The sequence below is a fragment of the Patella vulgata genome, chromosome 8 (genome assembly GCF_932274485.2).
Source record: "Patella vulgata chromosome 8, xgPatVulg1.2, whole genome shotgun sequence".
Classification (NCBI taxonomy): Eukaryota; Metazoa; Mollusca; class Gastropoda; family Patellidae; genus Patella; species Patella vulgata.
In genome coordinates this window covers 33,649-53,511 of record NC_065886.2, presented here as the reverse complement: position 1 = coordinate 53,511, position 19,863 = coordinate 33,649, and the positions used below count along the sequence as shown (strand labels likewise).

The 19,863-nt window shown below is 35.5% G+C and overlaps 1 protein-coding gene across 3 annotated transcripts; it reads right to left on the bottom strand.

The window, feature by feature from the left end:
* Positions 1 to 445: 445 nt before the first annotated feature.
* Positions 446 to 16,624, bottom strand: LOC126829990 (lachesin). Of its 3 annotated transcripts, none has more exons than XM_050560189.2 (5): positions 16,528 to 16,624; positions 10,534 to 10,845; positions 2,069 to 2,332; positions 1,246 to 1,704; positions 446 to 932 (listed from the first exon to the last, which is right to left on the bottom strand). In XM_050560189.2, exons 1-5 carry the CDS (start codon positions 16,595 to 16,597, stop codon positions 697 to 699), a joined length of 1,341 nt encoding a protein of 446 aa, XP_050416146.2. In that variant the 5' UTR covers positions 16,598 to 16,624; the 3' UTR covers positions 446 to 696. The 3 variants fall into 3 exon arrangements, with proteins under 3 accessions (XP_050416146.2, XP_055958934.1, XP_055958935.1); XM_056102959.1 differs by having other exon boundaries at positions 446 to 929; XM_056102960.1 differs by lacking the exons at positions 10,534 to 10,845; positions 16,528 to 16,624 and adding an exon at positions 3,794 to 3,830.
* Positions 16,625 to 19,863: the final 3,239 nt, after the last annotated feature.

Here is a 19,863-nt window from a genome sequence, read left to right as displayed (position 1 = left end):
GACTCCGTTCTGGAATTATCCCACTTTGCCGAAAACTTGTGAACGCTATTGATTTTCAGCGTGCGTGATGTTCTGTTACGTTGTCCTCCTCATTTTCCGAAAATATTGTGAAGGCGATAGACGCTATAATTTTTAACAGATTTCTTTCACCTTTTGGCGGGAAGCATTGGGGTCATGAGAGGATGAACCCTATCGATATTAAGGGTTCTGTGACTTTCCGTACCGTAGTCACCCCCAGCTATAGAGGCTATAGTTTTTGACAGATTGTTGTCCAATTTGGTGTGAAGCATAGAGGTCGATTTTCAGCGTTTCGCTACTTTCCAGCTTCCTGACAAAGTATAAAAGTACGAATCACAGCAAATATAAATGCGTATGAATATAAATAACTTCAAATATATAAAATATTTTTAAAAATAATTAATCACTAAATATACAGAAAGCTGGTTAATATAAATTTCTTTTAGAAAAGCAGTATTTGTACAAGTTCATTACTTTCAACACAAACACATAGGCTAATAAATATAAAAAAAACCCGCATTAATAAGCTAGTAAATATACAGATGAAATATCAAAGTATTAATCTATTTATACGATTCTGGATAAATACCTACTTGAAAAACGTGAAAATAAAATATATATACGAATTATTTTTTGTACACGAATTTTTTTTATATGTATTAAGGCACATAGTTATAACTACACATGTAGATTTTGATAAGGACTGAGTTGCTGATAAGTGTTGGTATCCATAGTTTGTTTATCCAGTACCTCATATGGTGATGCTGTTGTAGATGTGTTGATATAGTCAAGGTTAACGGCATCTCTAGTATTGGTTGCATCAACTCGGTCATAAACTGTTGGTATAGGTGGTATATCAGACAGGGTAACGTTGTCTGTACGATTGGTTGTATCGTTAGCCACCGTTTGATCTGCTGTAGAAAACACAGTTGATTAATTTATAAATACAGAACACTATGAAGACAATTCTGGTGCACGTTAAACTACACAGTTGATTATGAGACACGTTAATTTCAATTACAATATGTCCACAGAAAAGTATCCTTTCAATTATCCTTAAAATATTTTCTTCACTAAATAAAGCTTTTTGATAAATGCGCGATTAACTTGAGAATTCCCCGATTTAACATGCAGTAGTCAAACCAAAACATTTTGTTTAAAAGGTTAATGAAAATATAATGCCTCAACTACAAGAGATGAAATAGTTAACACTCTTAAACGTATTACCTTTAATATTTTGAAAGCAAATTCTCTGTCCACGTTTCTTCATGATGCACCAGAGTGAAACGGTGGCAATACCCAATACAAGAAAACAGACGGCAAGGCAAATAGCTGCACCAATACCCCGTTCTCTGGAAATAACGTCATCATTGTCCCCATCTTGTGACGATACAACCAGGTTAAATACAGTAGATTTGGTACCAGCACTGTTATTAACATAAACTATATATTTGCCACCATCATCTTCTGTAACATCTTGTATAGTTAATGTTGATGATAGACCATCATCTTCTTGTCTAATTCTAAAATCTGTAATCAGTTGTTTACTACCATCCTGTAGTTGATAATACCAGGTATATACAGGTAGTGGATAAGCTAAAACATGGATTGATAATGCACCTGTCTCTCCACGTCCTATAGATATAGTAGTTTTAGTTTCTTGGTTAGGATCCAGGACAGGCGCACCTGAAATACAGCAAAAAGGATATTGATATCAATTTGTCTGATTTCTGCCACCAGGATTTAAAATGGTACCAGCTACGCAAGCGAAGTGTAATTAAAACAAGAAAAGTATTTAAAACAACTCTAAGAACAGTATGAACAACCTTCTCAAGAAAGATGCCAAGCAACACTCATTCACAGACACATGACCACAGGATATGTTCTACATCTGCTACCTTCACTTTAGCACAAAATGGCCATCAGATAAAACTATAAACATTGCAATAATGCTTTCGACATATATTTAATTGCATATATTTAATTTTACCTATTAACCCAATGAATAAACAATCATCAAATACCTTGACCTCTAAGCTATAGTACTTACATCTAACATAGAGTGGAATAGTGTTAGATACAGGTTGACCAATATTATTACTAGCTGTACAGGTATAGTTATCTGTATGTTGACATCTAGCTTTAGGTATGGTATATTGACTACCAGAATAGAGTTGTCCCCCTTGTTGTGATCTAGACCAGGATATTACTGAAGATGGAAGACTGTCAACAGAACAGGTGAAAGTTACAGTAGAATCTTCATCTATCATGTTGTTGTTAGCATCTGATGTTAAACTTTTGATGGTCGGTGGATCTGAAATTAATTTGAATTTCCTGAACTAATAATGTATATTTTATCTCTCATAACAATTCATTTTATTTTCTGAGGCGAGGATTTGTACCAACTAAACTAATATTTGACATTTTATATGGCACAAACTATTTGCGCAGAGGGTTTACTATATTAAATATTAAAGGACAATATTGGTTTCAACTATTATTACATATGTGACAGAGGCTTCAGTTAATATCCGATTGACTTAAATTTATGCTAAATGTAAGAATAGGGCAAGACAGGTAGCCAAATGGGTTGTTACTCGTTATCAGATTTTAGTGTGTTGTAAATGTTTCCTACTGTTCTGCTCCTAACCTGGTCTAATGACGACGGGCATAGGCCATACAGTGTGCTATGAGGGAAATGTTGCCCTGGCAGCGGCGCTACGGCCTACTCTTATATCGAATTCCAACTGCCAAGGGATCTTTTACGTGCACGCCAATGTGTACACGGGACCTCGGTTTTTGTCCCATCCGAACGGCTAGACAGCTGTTCTTGTCAGGCCCTCTGGGAAGCCCGTCGGAAAATCTGGATGAACTTTCTCGGCCAATGCAGGGATCGAACCCCCGACCTCCAGGCTAGCGAGCCAGCGTCTTACCCACTCTGACAAAAGAAAAAAAATGCGACAACCCTTTTGACTCTGCGGACGACTTAGCTGCTGTGGGCGTATGTTTCGTTACACCAGCACGTGTTTGATTTATTTAGATACGAATACTTTATAATGCTATAAACTAGTGTCAAACAGATGAAAACTGGCGTTAATGGTGTGAAATTCATTGTTATAAAATTGGCTGCTATTTGACTTCCAACTGTCTGAGTAACCGTATTTCTGTGCTTAATTTTTGCATTTGGAACGACAAGTAGACGGGAGAACATTTCGAGACATGAGCTATAATTCTATCACTGTTATATTAGAACTGGTTGGTGTAAATCTGATATTCTCTGGTCCATCTGTTAATATACAAGATTGACTTTAAACTCTACATACCACTGGACGTAATTCAGTCCACTTATTATAAACAATCCCCGGTTGTACGTGGCAAGAAATATGGTCGCCTGTCCAACTTCGTGGGTTTTCTCCGGGTCCTCCGACTGCTAAAGACCCCTACGCGCAAGTAAATTATGGAAATAAAATTGAACCATATGTTAGTGCCGCAATGACCTAGTTTGTGTCAAGTGGACGTTAAAACCTATTTCTCTCTCTCTCCCTCTCTCTCTCTCTCAATACACATGAAAGTTGTGGGAAGCTACATCAGGATTTAGGTAGTATAATGTACTTTATGAAGATCATTACCCAGGCTATTAATTACTTTGGAAATATTTTGAAAAATCATTCATGTCATGATTATACTCTTTCTTGGTGACGACATGCCTTCAACTAGTTGGGCACTGACGTGTTTTAAATTTAAAATGTGAAATTCCTGAAACCAATCAACTTACAATAAACAGGAAGAGATACAGTTGGACTGACGACACTACTGTCAGTATTAAAGCTATCTCTACAGGTCCAGGTTCCAGCATCAGTTGATTGAACATTAGTTATATTAAAATACAGGGTTCTCATGTTACCATTGATACAACCACATGTATATCTGTCTGATGATGATCCAGGTACACAAGTCAATGATTGTCTACAGACTGGGTTAAATGTCTTGTGATCTTTGAGATCAATTCCATATGCCCCATTGTGTTGTTTACGGTGGGTGGGTGGGTGTGTGTGTGTGGGTGGGGGGGGGGTCGCATAGGATGTATCATTTTTAGCAGTATCATTAACATCATTTTCAGATATTATAAGCTATATAAATCAGTCATTCATGTTATGGAAATTCTGGCCGCCGTTTTGAATTTTCCCCATCTTGAATTTTTAAAACCTTTTGTTTAGATTAAACATACATTATGCAAGAGCTAAATCTGCCTATTGCAGTTCTTTCTTTAGGCCTGAAGTGTTTTCTAAATTATTATTTAGACATTAATTAACTGATCCAGGCCATAATCAACTCTCGATGGCATCAGATTTCTCCGATATTAAATAGATTAGAACGGTTCAGCCATATTTTGATTTAATCTAAAAATGGAGGAGCGAGACTTAGCTTCGAACAACCAGTTCAGCCATATTTTGATTTAAGCTAAAAATGGAGGAGCGAGACTTAGCTTCGAACAACCAGTACGGTGGTTGAAATTATTGCACGTGTCTTGTCAAACCTTCAAAGGCTAATATATTCGCTCGCAACAGAGTAATTTGAATGAAATTGTCAAATTATTCATTTTACATTATCTATTTTCGAACTATTGTAGCAAGAATGGTAAGCTCTTTATCTAAATCTTACGTAATGTATCTTTAATTGTAAGCTCATTGGATAGTACATGTCATATCATACAATGAAATGACTATTATCTGACATATTGGCCATTTTAGGAAATTTTGTCGCCATTTTGAATTTTCGCCATCTTGGATTTGGGACACTCATATTTGAGATTATTTTTTATGATCAATGTTTCTGATATCTATTCAATCACTTTAGTTGACCAAACAGATAATTTGGCTTATATGGGTCTGAACACGATTTGTTAGTAAACTTACGAACAGACATGAAAAAAAATCGAAAATGTTGCTTTTTTCAGATAAATCTTTTATTTTAAAACTGATAGTATTGATTAAACAACATATATCATATACCAGTAGATGCAGAATTATATTATGAACATTTTGAGACATATTACATATCCATATAGGTGAAACTGTTGAGGAGTTATGAAGACTTCCTCGACTCGCACTATTTCAAATAAGAAAAAAAACCGGCGGCCATTTTTAAAGATGGCCGCCAAACTGACTTTGGGCAAAGTGACCCGGAAGTCCATCAACCAATTTTGGACACTTTAGACCTAAGGCTAACTGAAAATCATAGTTAAACCAATTCATCAAATTGGTAATGAATATCTGCCTGTCACATGGACTATATGTTTAGGGTAATGTGGCACCGGTGAAACCTGTCATTACTGCTTCGCAGTTATTTATTTTTTTTTCACTTGAGCATATCTCAGAAACTATTTGTCGGATCGACTTGATGTCTTCGGTTTTACTGAAAAAGTGGGTGTGACTTAGAGATTAAAGCTATTTCGAACTTTCTCTGACAATGCGAAATGTTCAAAATCACCGAAGTTGTCTTTTTTTGAAATATTTCCGTAATATTAACAATAATTGTCGAATTTTAACATATGATACATTTTGACATAGCCTGAGACACGGTAAATAGCTACGATTATTTAGATTTTTGATTTTCGATTAATCTTGAAAATTTAAATTTTGACAAAAAACTTTTTTATTTATGAATATTTTTTTTTATGGTGCTTTACCCATAATTATAGGGTCATGTGATTTGAACAAAAATATGAAAAAATTTTGTATCGATAATTGAACTTGGCCGCTATTGGCTAATTCAGTTGATGGGTTCTAGGTTAATTATTTATTGCTCGATTTGTATAAAACAAAGTTCATATGCTCAATGCTCAATGGTGCAAAGTCTCAACTTTTTTATTACCGATAAAGCTTTCTGTCAGCAGCGGAAATGACGTAATTTTGACCAAAACTACAATTTTCTTTTCGCAAGCAAATATTATTTTTTAAAAATAAGTAAAAAGTAAGAAGATGAGCCATGTAAAGGCGCAAGAAAAGTCGGAAGCAGTTTTTTTAATTTCGATTTCATTTTTGTGCCATTTCGATTTAAAGGTGAAAAACGGTGTAAAATTGAACTATTTACAACCCATTCAGGCGTTTCATATTTTGAAATATTTCTTTGTGAATTTCATAAACTTGTATTATTGATTCATACGAAGAGAATCTATCTCAAAATTAGTTTGTTATATGAGCAGTTGCCGAGAACTGGTCAATTTTGCAAGTGCACTTTTTATGCTATTTTGACTGTAAAAGAGTCAATTATTATTGGATTTTCATTCAAATGATACCATTTGATGCGTAATGTCAATTGTGACTAGGTCAAAGCAATTTAAAATTTTCAATATCACCGGAAATGATGTAATTTTGGCAAAAACTATATTTATAGCATTCGAAACAAATAATTTATTCAGATGAGTCATATTTGTTATTTGTTTAATATTTGGATAGTTGATTCCAATCAACTAATAGAATGAACCCATAGGATCATATAGATATCACAAAATGGTTTCTAACTTGTTCAGTTGCGGAGAAATAGGCGATTTTCAACAGGTCATTTCTCAAGGTTTTTGGTCCATAAAAGTGTCAATTATTATTCGATTTTCATAAAATTTTAACTGTCTGGTACCTAATCCATTTACGATTTCATACAAGTAATTTAAGATTTTCATTACCACCGGAAGTAACGTCATTTTGGCAAAAACTGTATTTTTAGCCTTCAAAACAGATATTTTATTCAAATGAGTCTGATTTGTAATGTTTTTAAAATTATGATATTTGATTCCAATCAGCAAATAGATTGAACGCATACGATCATACAGATACCAGAAAATGGTTTCTAACTTGAATGGTTGCAGAGAAATAGGCGGTTTTCTACAAGTCACTTTTCAAGGTTTTTGGTCTATAAAAGTGGCAATTATTGTTCGATTTACATAAAAATTTCACCATTTGATGCCTTATGCCATTTCTGATTTCATAAAACTAATTGAACATTTTCATTATCACCGGAAGTACTGTACACTTACATGTAAAAAATGTATAAAATGAATTGATATTGCTGGATTTGGTTGATTGGGCGTCCATTTTATTTGATGTGTGCAATGCTTATGTGGAAACTTGTTTAATGGTTTCATTGGTACCAGAAGTGACATATGTTTAGGGTAACGTGGCACCGGTGAAACCCGTCATTACTGCTTTGCAGTTCTAGTTATTATTATTATTATTATTATTTTTCCACTTGAGCATATCTCAGAAACTACTTGTCGGATCGATTCGATGTCTTCGGTTTTACCGGGAAAGTGGGTTTGACTTAAATTTTAAAGCTATTTCTAACGTTCTGCGACAATGCGAAATGTCCGAAATCACCGAAGTTGTCGTTTTTCGAAATTTTGCCGTAATATTATCAATAATTGTCGGATTGTAATATTTAATACATTTTGACATAGCCGGAGACAAGGCACATAGCTACAGTTCTTGACATTTTTTATTTTTGACGAATTTTCGGAGATATTAGGCGTCAAATTTTGAAAATTTAAATTTTTACGAAAAACTTTTTTATTAATGAATATTTTTTTGTGGTATTTTACCTAGAGTTAAAGAGTCATCTGATTTGACCAAAAATGGCAACATTTTTTGTCACCGTATTTCTCCTTGGTCCCCATTGGCTAATTCAGTTTTTCAGTCCTGGATTAATTATTTATTGTTAGATTTGTATAAAACAAAGTTCATATGCTCCGTGGTCCAAACTGTCATTTTTATTGTTACCAGTACATTTTCCTTTCGATAACGGATGTGACGTAAATTTAGCAAAAACTGCAATTTTGACAGTTCGGTACCACTTTTTGAAAGCAAATATTATTTTTTTCAAATCTGGTATGACTGAAAGGGTTTGCCCTGTTAAGTCGCAGAAATCATTGCGCTCAGTTTTTTTAATTTTTATTTCGTTTTCGGATCATTTCGATTTAAAGGCGGAAAAAATTGAAAAAATGAGCTATTCACAACCCATTCAGGCTTTTCATATTTTAATATATTTTTTTGAAACTTTCATAAACTAGTAGCAATAATCCATACGAAGAGAATGTATGTGAAAATTAGTTTGTAATATGAGCAGTTGCCGAGAAATGGGCAATTTTGCATGAGTCACCCTTTACGCTAGTTTGCCTGTAAAAGAGTCAATTATTCGATTTTCATAAAAGTGACACCATTTGATGCGTAATGTCAGTTTTAACAAGGTCAAACCAATTAAACCGGAAATGACGTAATTTGGGCAAAAATTGTATTTATAGCCTTCAAAACCAGTATTTTATTCAAATGAGTCGTATTTGTTATTTGTTTAAAATTTTGATATTTGATCCCAATCAACCAATAGAATGAACCCATACGATCATATAGGTATCACAAAATGGTTTCTAACTTGTTCAGTTGCCGAGAAATAGATGATTTTCAACAGGTAACTTTTCAAGGTTTTTGGTCCATAAAAGTGTCAATTATTATTATTGTTCGATTTATTGTTCGATTTATATAGCGCTTCATTACACGTGAAGTGTTTCTAAGCGCATATTCTTCAAACACACAGAAACAATCAAAATCAGGAGAACATAATTAAACATTATTATTCGATTTTCATAAAATTTTCACCGTGTGATACCTAATGCCATTTACGATTTCATACAAGTAATTTAACACTTTTACTGTCACCGGAAGTAATGTCATTTTGGCAAAAACTGTATTTTTAGCCTTCAAAACAGATATTTTATTCAAATGCGTCTAATATATAAATAATAATAATATCGTCATTTATATAGCGCGTTGATACTGAAGAAAACAATTTCTAAGGCGCTGTTGGTTTTTATATTCACTGATTATTTACGGTTTTGAAATAGGAATGTTTTGAGTTGAGATTTAAAATGGCCCACAGACGGTGATTGGTTTATTGATTGTGGTAGTCTATTCCCTAGGAAGGGACCAGCATAAGAAAAGGCACGTTTTCCAAGTTATAAGTTAATGGCTGGAGATTTTAGAAGATGTTTTTTCTGAGAACGGAGATTTCTGCTGGTAGTATAGGGTTCTACAAGACTTTTTATATAAGATTGAGCTTGGCCGTTTAACGCATTGAAGACGAAGTGGAGTAACTTGAACTTAATTCTTTGCTGAATTGGGAGCCAATGTAAATATAGCAATACAGAGATGTGTTGATGTTTTCTAGTTTTAGTGAGAAGTCGAGCTGCTGAATTTTGAACATGTTGTAGTTTGTTAATCTGATAGTCTGGTAAGCCATATAGTAAACCATTGTGGTAATCTAGTTTAGTTGAGATGAATGCGTGAATGAGTTTTTCTTTATTTTCATAATTGAGATAGCTTTGGATCTTTCCAATTCGATGTACAGTGCACTCTGTCACATCCGAACTCTGATCACTCTGGCACTCTGTCACATCCGACACCATTTTCATGTCCCGATTTATTTCCTTATTACTTCAGCTAAAAAATCTCTGGGTAATTCGACCTCTGAACGTTCCGGATTACGACATCAATCAGCCGTCCCGTCATACGATTTCCATTGAATCGACACCGTATAATCCGGCCTTCAATCGGTGGGTGTGAAGCAAACACTTACCGATCAATTATCCGTGAGATTAAAACTGGATGGGTGTGAAGCCACAAAAGATTAACAAGCAATCACCAATCAATTTTCTGTGAGATTAAAACTCGCTACCTTTGTTGGTCTTTGTTGATTACTTTGATAATTTTAATCTCTTGTACGACAGTTGTGACAAATACTCAAGAATATCCACAAATTTTTAACCCCGAATTCACAGTCGTTAAAATATTCCTAGCACCTGTTGGAAACATTCGTTGCGCATGCGGATTGAACCTGAATAACCTATAAGTTTGGTAACCCTACGGATCTCTTCGAACCGTGTGACGACGACCTGGGGATGCTCGATTCACAGTCCGGAACGTCCCGAATTGACAGAATTGCAATCGAGTGACGCAGAATTCAGTCCCGACGACGGAGGGTTAGTGAGTAGAATTGTGATGTAATTTTCACCCAATTGTCACTATTTTTCGGGATTGAGAGAATTCAATTCCGGAACGTACAATCGAGTACGCCCATTATCAACGAACACGTGATATCAAAGACAAGAGTGGGATCAATTGAAGACGGTGAAGAAGATAAATTAACGACACACTATTTTGGGGATTGAGAGAATTCAATTCCGGAACGTTCAATCGAGTTCGCCCATTATCAATGAACACGTGATAGCAAAGACAAGAGTTCGATCAACTGAAGACGGTGAAGACGATAAATTAACGACAGACTTGACCTATTTAAAATGCCTACGCATGTTAAATGAAATAAAAATTAATGTAATACAATTTTGAATGTACAGAAATCATTTTTAAAGGGAATAACATTCTGGTGATTCGAAGTTCTATGTTCGAAGCTAGTTGGGCACTGACGTGTTTTAAATTTAAAATGTGAAATTTCTGAAACCAATCAACTTACAATAAACAGGAAGAGTTACAGGTGGACTGCCGACACTACCGTCTCTACAGGTCCAGGTTCCAGCATCAGTTGATTGAACATTAGTTATATTAAGATACAGAGTTCTGTTGTTACCATTGATACAACCACATGTATATCTGGTATCTGATGATGATTCTTGACATGTTAATAATAATACTCTACAGATTATGTCATTACCAATGTTAAACGACACACCTTGAGGTATATTATCAACAGATATCCGACATGTAAATCTATAATCCCCTCCTCTAATACCATATGATGCTGATCCTGATAAACTGTATGTTTGACCTGTAATAGAAGTAAAAGACAACATGCCTTATACCTGTCTATCGGTATCGCAATAAATGCAAAATCAGCAGCCGAGTCATTCGCGCAATTCACTTTAGCTCTTGAAATATTGTCGGAAATTCTTAAAATGCGATATGCGGTGAATTCTAACACAATATAACGAAAACAACAATGAAAAAAAAACCCACACCTATCATTGTCACGTTGTTTGTCTGGGTGTGGCGCTAACTTTCCAAAAGAAAAGCAACCTTTACCTTATAAACATGTAACTTATTATGGTATTTAATATATCGGTACTTAGAAATGTATCTATAATATTTAAAGTATTTGTTATTCTGTAAGCTGTACCAGTAGACGGATATTTTATACCCTGCTTCAACTTGCGCTCGTTCAGCCCGTGATTACCCACTACCTTATCACAAATCATATTATACAACCGTTACCCCGTACACAAGAACATGGTAATGTGCCATGGGGGCATAGCTTCTGAGTGATTTAATCCTATATGAGTCCGATCCACCAAGCTTAAATACCCAAACTCGTTCGGGAATTTACAAATATGAGATTTGACAGTGATTGGGAAGGGAATTTTACTTTAAGTAATTCAAAGGGAAGCAGCTTAATAGACTATTTATTAGTTCACTATACTCGGGTGTATTTACCGAATTCTCAGGCCATGCCACTCGAATCAAGTCAGACATCACAACCATAGCTTGTGAACTATGTTAAATGGGACAAGGATAAATATAAGTCGTCAAAAATCTAATTAATCAACAAAGAATTCTAGATAGCCTATCCAGATAATTGTATTATTAATGATTTAAATCAGACTTTAATTGACTCGTGTATTTATAAATTTTCAAACACATTACCTGAATTGCTATCCCCCTATTGTAACTATGGAAGTCTATTGCGACCATTTCATAATCTCGACTTCTCGCCGCTCGCGGCGGAAAGAACGCGAAGGTGCGAGAAGTCAAGATGTCGAGGGCGAGAGTGCGAGAACGCGAGGAAACAGGGCAAGAATGCGAGGAACTCGCCTTCAAAACACGAGATTATTTTTACTCAACTTCTCGCTCCCTCCTCCATCGACTTCTCACTCCCCCCCCCGCGTTCTCGCACTGTCGCCTTTGAAAATCCTCGATTTCTCGCCCCCTCTCGTTCTCGCCTTTCTCGTACCCTGGCTTAGTCACAATCTCACTCCCTCGCATTCTCGCCTAGGAAGTGCATTGTAGGAGAAGAACAGTACGGGCTTTGGTGGACGAATGGTTAACGCGCGCGCATACAATGATAATATGACACTATAGGGTTACTTTAGGTCTAAGAAAGATGTTCTGTTTAATATAGAAATCTTTACCTACATGATGTGTGACGAAAACTAGGGTAATGAAGTAGCTTGCATTACTCTGCTACTATCTTAGTCTAACTCACAGACATTTATGTCAGTATCCATTGCTGGAAGTAGGGTACTATTGTTCAGTCATCTCGTGCACGGATTAGTACAACTAACTAGAATAGTGTTGACGTAAAACGGTGCTTATAAGAAACACTTACCCAAAAATGGTAATTGTCCCGCCCTAATAGATGACGCATTACATTTTCTATATAGGAAAGAGCGGGTTTGATTTACCCTCAGACAATCCTTTGGAGCTCGGGAGATCACAATACGTATAGCTTCCTCGGCTTAGAGGCTAGGGTGAACACATCATCCTAGCGCGAACCTTATGTAGAACTATCAAGAAGTATGTGGGTCTTGCCACGTTTAAGCCGTTCAGGTCTGAGTTATAAAGGTTATTAAACTCAGATCGTGGATATTTTAATAACTCAAAAAGTACTATCATTACTTTGTAGTTTGCTGTATTTGCTGTGTTTACATCCGTTTATTTGTAATCCGTGACCAGGATAGTCACATGTACCCCATAGTGTCACAATAAAGTCTGTCATTGAGTCAAATGGCGCGGTATCGATTCCTCGCTTGTACGTGACAAGGGGTAGTGTCGCCTGTCCAACCTCGTGGGTTTTCCCTGGGTCCCACAGTTTCCCCCCACTGTTAAAGACCCGTTTCGGTGCTTTTTGATGCAGCATGGACGTACCTTTGTTTACTGAACCCACGAATTTCGCCTCGAATCCGGATGCTGTAAACCAACCTTGAGGTGCGATAACTCGATAATGCAACATAGAAAGTGAATGTGAAGATATAAACATCGTCGAGTCACCAAAGCCAAAGACGTAATTGTATGTGCATTGAGCCTGCCCTAACCCTATTATCCGATATTAATGATATGTTTACGCTAATGCATTTCGAAAATTCAACATAGAAGCTTCTGAAAGTGTGCAGTCTAGTAGTTTATTCAAGGCTGGGCGATTTGCCCAATACTACCCAATACCACCCAATAGCACCCGACCAATGCTCCAAGATCACCACATACTACACAATACAATAACGTGATTGTGCAAAATGAGCATATTATTTGATTTTCTTTCAAAAATAGTGGGATTTATCGTGGGAAATGGGATTACCGAAGTCTGGCTGTTCTATTTGCCTCCCTATTTTACCCAAATCAAGCAAATAATAACCCAATACTACCAAATACTTATTAAATGCCATGCAATACTACCCAATATTATAAAATACAGACCTAATATCGTCAATTAGCAGCACATCAGTATAATAATTGAAAAATATATTCGATAATTTGCAGAAAATTGAAATATTTACTCAGTTATCTCCCTTTACAACCTATATATAAATAGATTTTAGGTTGCTAATCAGATTAATCATCTTGTCGAGCTTTGCAGTTTGTTTCCAAGACGACGAAGTTAAAATAAGGAAAACAAGTTATTATAGTGGAAAAAAGACAAAGAAAATGATTAATCTGAGTAGCAATCTAAAATCTATTTATCGGTTGCAAAGGGAGATAACTAGGTAAACATTTCAATTTTCTTCAAAATATCGAATATTCGTTGCAGTAATGATACTAATGTGCCCCCATTTGACAATATTAGGTTGTTATTTGATCATATAAGACTAAACAAGATATTATTATGATGAATTACGTACGTAATCCAGGCACCTTCCATAATATATTTAAAATAATATATTGGAATTAAGGAGTTTCACGAACACTTTAAAATCTTTGAAAGAACTTTTCTACACATAATAACCGAATTGTAGACGTTTACTTTTATATTCATGATAATTATTTAAGTATCAACGATTCTCTGATTGCAGATATTGATAGACGGATTACAGGGAGTGAAATACACGAAACCATTAAACATTTAAAAACTGGCGAAGCATACAGGGATACTTGCGAACTAAACTTATTAAAAACTTTAAAAAGTGTTATGGCCGTCATATTGACTTGATTGGTAAATATAACAAGTCTCTCTCGACTATAATTCTAGATATATTTAATTGATGCGTATACTATCTCCCTGATAATGTCTGTGTACTACATCGTTAACACTGTTTATCACATGCATTTTGCATACCAATAGTCCATTGGCCAATCACGCTATTTTACCGAGATTTCGCCTAAGTTTGGATGCAGCTATGGCGGGTGTGGCGCCAGGCAGGGTAAGCTTACTCATGGACACCTGATACCACTGTTTGTCGTGTATTTTGTACACGGTGAACAGTCCATATGCTGATTACACTATTTTACCTATACCGTTTTTTTAGGACTTCGAATTTGTCTAATGGTTTGGTTTGTTCGTACTTGGTTTTATTTTATTTGACAATGATAACATTTTAAATGGATTATTTATACATTGTACAAATGAATTATTACCTTGTCTATTATTATTATTCAATAATGTATTATGTTCTGGATATTTTCCAACATCATGGTGTATACCCGACAATTATAGAGGTATCACCTTATTAAGTTTCTTCAGTAAATATTTTACACCAATTCTAAATACAAGGATATTAACATTTGATAAACTTAATAACGTCCTAACAAATTCACAATTTGGTTTTTGAAAAGGCCTATCCTCTATAGACGCCATTTTTGTTTTACAAACATTAATTAACTGTACATTAAAACGTAAGAAACGTCATTATTTTATAAAAAAATTTTCTAAACAATATCTATTCACAAAAACTGGATTGTGGAACAGACAGAAGCCTATAGATCCCCTCTCCATAGAAGTACAAACATAAATATATATCGAAAAGATGCCAAAAAAAACAAAGAAGAAAAGTAAAGTAAAGTAGAGAAACGATTAAGTTATACAATGGCTATATACACTGTATACACGATATGTACAAACCACAATCACAAGATTTACATTTCATACATTTTCATACGGAAGTTTCAAAATCTTTGGGAGATGTGAAGGAAGTTATGTACTACAAAAAAAAAATTCTTCAGAATTGTTTCTGTCTTCAGTTCCGAATAATAAATTTTGATAATTTTGATAAAGTTATGGGAGTTTTGATATTGTCGCAGATCGTGCATCTGAACGTAAGGGACAAATTAAAGAATATGTTCAGAGCCTTCAAAGGCGTGACCACAATCGCATGTAGATCTGTCAGAAATATGTCTGAGAAAATGATGCAAGAGAGTCGAAGGCGAGAATGGTGAATTTGATTTTTCCTGTTGCCAGAGTAGTATGATGAAGGAATAATTTGATCAAGATAGCCGAGTTTAGATTTAAAAGTAGGTAACGATTAAGTAGGTAAGATTCTAGTAGAAAGATCTAGTAGATTCCATTCTCGAATTGTAGATGGTATAAAAGAAGAAGAAAACAAAGTCCTCTAATGTGATCTTTTACGTTCACGTCAATGTACATGGGACTTCTGCTGTTCGTCTTATCCGAGCGACTATTCGTTATCTCCCTTGTCAGGCCCTCTATTCTGCATCTCCCTAAAATACCGATAAACTTTCTCAGCCAACGCAAGCAACGAACAAAGGACCTTCAGGTTAGTGAGCCAACGTTTTACTCACTGAGTCACCGTAGCTACCTTACAGTTGAACTAATATTTTTACCTCTATCTAAGTAAGGATCAAGTAGTTACCTGACAGTGGAACTAATATTTGTATCTCTATCTAAGTAAGGATCCAGTATATGGTTAAAATCACCATATACAATATATAATTCACATCTTACTCACTGAGCCACCGTGACTCCCTATATGACATAAGGTTTAACGTCTGGGGACTTTGGGTCATGCACTTTATATCCTGCTGTTCGGACAATTTAAATATTTCTAAAACAAAACCTGATAATTATCAATTATAATATTTGTTTGCTTCATGAATTTATGTGAAACGTGACAGACGAGGGTTTAACTGGAAGTGTAGGAGTAGCTAGTTGTGAAGATCACAGTGTATAGTAATACATAGCAATATTTGTAGTATGTGTATGTAATATAATTAATGATCTGTTGACACCTGTGTGTATAGCAATACATTGTAGTGTGTGTATTTAACATAGTTAATGATCTGTGGACACCTGTGTGTATACAGTCCGTCGTATTTATAGTTGTTTACATGATAACATCCAAAACGTATTTTGAGGCCAATTCATATCATATTAAATTTTATTTGTTAACTTCTCAGCCTTCGTGAATAGAACCCAGTATCCACCCAGCAGGTTTCCATCGATGTCTATAAAAGCATATTACTAATGTTAATTAATATAAAATAGAGATAAAAACAGTTGCTACGTTACCTTGTATATATCTTACAGTCAGTAACATAACTATAATATTATAATACGTGTATCTATCCATGGTCGACATTTTACCTGCTATACATATAGACCAGGAAGGTTTTAAATGGAGTGGTTAACTTTAAGCTTTATATGATTAGGCAGTTATTGTGTATGGCAGACATTTCACTGGTATATATATAGACCAGGAAGGTTTGTAAAGGAATATGATCTTCGTATAAAAACGACTAATAGATTGATATGGTTGAGAAGATATTGTGTAATTTATTGTATGTATATATGTGTGTTAACTGAGATAATATATGTACATCTGATAGATATGACGGGGCGTTAATTGTAGAGGTGGTCGTTTGGGAAATGTTAGGGATAACGGCGCTACTGCAAATGTTTATTTCGAATTCGAATTTGTTGCAAAATTCTCACCAGACATTTCTTTTCGTCCTTTGCCTAGCAATGAGTGTTTCTTATAAGGAAGCAAATAGCCATGTAGAGAACTGAAGAAATTATTTTTCAAAGAAAATAAGATAATAAATTTAAATAGTAGAAAATCATTAAGATCGAGTATAAGTCAATGTTGGTCGAGGGGACATTTTTACGGGTTATTAGCTTTCATAGGCGAAGGGGAGGGAGGGATTAGCATAGGCGTACGGGGAAATTTTTTACCTGGGGTGGGGGGTGGGGGGGTGGTGGTTGGTGCCCAAAAAATGTAGTTAGGTTCTTAGTATGTTACATAATAATAATAAATTCCTTGTTAAATTGGACACATTCAAGAACGCAATATTATTTTATACAACTTTTACAAAGTACAATTGTGTGCCCAAATTTTCCCAGCATTTGGTGCCCAAAATAAGGGGGGGCGCCCCCCCCCCCCCCTCCAGCCCCCCCCCCAAGCTCGTATGCCTATGGGGTGTGGTCATACTATGCTATTCTAAAAATGTATGTTATACTTGTAGACTACTTGGGGAAATAAATTGGTCAATTCACTTCTAGTTCTAATCGTTGTTTATTAATTGGGTTTGTTTCTTTCTTTCTTTCAACTAATTCAATACACAACATCATAGTTGAAGAGATTAACTACAATATAAAAAATACAATATTTAGATTATCTATAGACTATCGAGACTACCAGGCAGAAAATTTAACAAGGTTAGTCTTTAGCATATAAGTGATCGAGACTAACAGCATGGCATGAATACTATAATGGACGTAATTCAATCCTTGGAAGATTGATAAATTACAAACCATAATTTTAGGCCCTTGTAGACATTCTTAACTAATTTATCATCAATATAAAAGTGTTGAAAATTCGGACTTAGTTCAATGCAAAGCGGTCGACAGTAAAGTTAGACATACACAGAACCAAAGTTGACCGAGCATGACTTTGAGTGCCTTTACATCTAAAGGGAGGCAACTACATACTGGATTAAAGGGATGTAGACCACCATTAATTTCCCCCATTGACTTCAATGTTTATTCTGGCCTCTTTGCCCACCTCCAACTTTTCCCCAAATTTTCGTTGGGCTGAATGCTTTTCACTACAGACAGAGGAACAAATGGACATGTCTTTGTATGAGGTTGACCACAAAAATTTTGAGATACACAAACTTGAAGAAGCATACCCAAAACATGTAACTAGTTGCCGTACATATCACCGTAGCCAACCTGATAACTCCGTTATCCTTCCGCCTCAAAATCATGAATATTTACCAAAACCTGGTAGAAAATATTAATTCAAACCCTCTTCGTCCATTCTAGACCTAAAAATCAACAAAAATGGGCATGCAAAGGGGGAGAAAAGAGAGAGAGAGAGAGAGAGAATTGCTATGAATAGACAAACTACAATTCGAGATGGTGAAATTTAATGGTGGTCTGCCTCCCGATCATTTTTTTTCAGTTTTTTTAAAAGCACATGTCCAAATGGTTATATCCTCAAAAATCAAACATGGCCAGATTTTTATTGATGATGAATGAAATTTTTATGGTAACCCTTATTAAATAATGTGAAAATAACCCCCAATATTGTCTGCCGGATGTATTTTCGTCTGATCCTGAACCACTTTACTTTAGTAAGTCTGTATAGATTGAATTATTCAATTAAATCAATTGCATATATTATGTTTATGCAATTGGTTAACAATAAATCCGCCCTCTGTTAAAGTAAGAATATTTTGCGCGACCTGATTAACAGATTATCGATCGTTTATAGCAACTGGTGATGGAGTCCACGTTGTAGGAACAAGGCGACAATAATTGCAGTTCGTGATCGTAAATATAACTACAGGTTAAGTCGTTTATACAACTTTATTATTAAAACCTGGTTTGCATCAATGTTCCTCGGTCTAAATAACGTGAATATAGCTTTGATGGCTGCTCTGACAAACCGGGTAAACTCTCCTGAATTTCGCCTCTTTATAACGGCTCAATTCTTTTACGTCATAGACTGACCTTGGCGTTAATTTCCTCCCCAAATATGGAATAAACATCCCCATACCGGTAGGAGAACATTACCTTATTTGGTCTACCAAACACACGTCATAGACAAAATAATATTTGAAGGATATTTTAACAATGGAAAGGACATACTCAATGTTTTTATCAATTTTTCACTGTTTTTATATATAAACACGTTAGTGAACTGGCTGGGTTTCGATTCCCCGGTTGTACGTGACAAGGAGTAGGGTCGCCTGTCCAACCTCAAGGAAGTTTTTCCGGGTCCTCCGGTTTCCTCCCACAGCTAAAGACCCCTACGCGCAAGCGAATTATTGAAATAAAATTGAACCATGTGTTAGTCCCGAAATGATATAGTTTCTGTCGAGTGAATGTTAAACCCCCTCTCTCTCTCTCTCTCGTTTGAGTGCGTGAGATATGACTCTATACAAAGTGTGAATCTAATAATTAAAGATACAATATGGTCGCAAAAACCACATTACTACAACAGTGTGCTATGAGGGAAATTTTGCCCGGACAAGGCGCCTCTCTTATTCAAGGGCAGAATTCTTAATGGATTGTCTTGAAAATTTGCATACCTCTTTTTATACCCTAAGGATGATCCCTATTGTTTTTTTTTGTGAATGCCCGACCCTCAGAGGCAGAGCCTCCCATTTGTTCTTTGTTTGTCTATGTGTTGCCGTAATGTATTGTCTTGAAATTTGGCATATGTATTCCTTATAGCCTAAGGATGACAGGTATTGGTTTTGGTGCAAGTCCCGACCCCCGGAGTCAGAGCCGCCCTCAGTTATTGTGTTTATCGTATACAGGCCACAATTCTGAATGGATTATCTTTAGACTTAGTATACTTATTTTTTATACTCTTAAGGATGACAACTTTTGATTTTA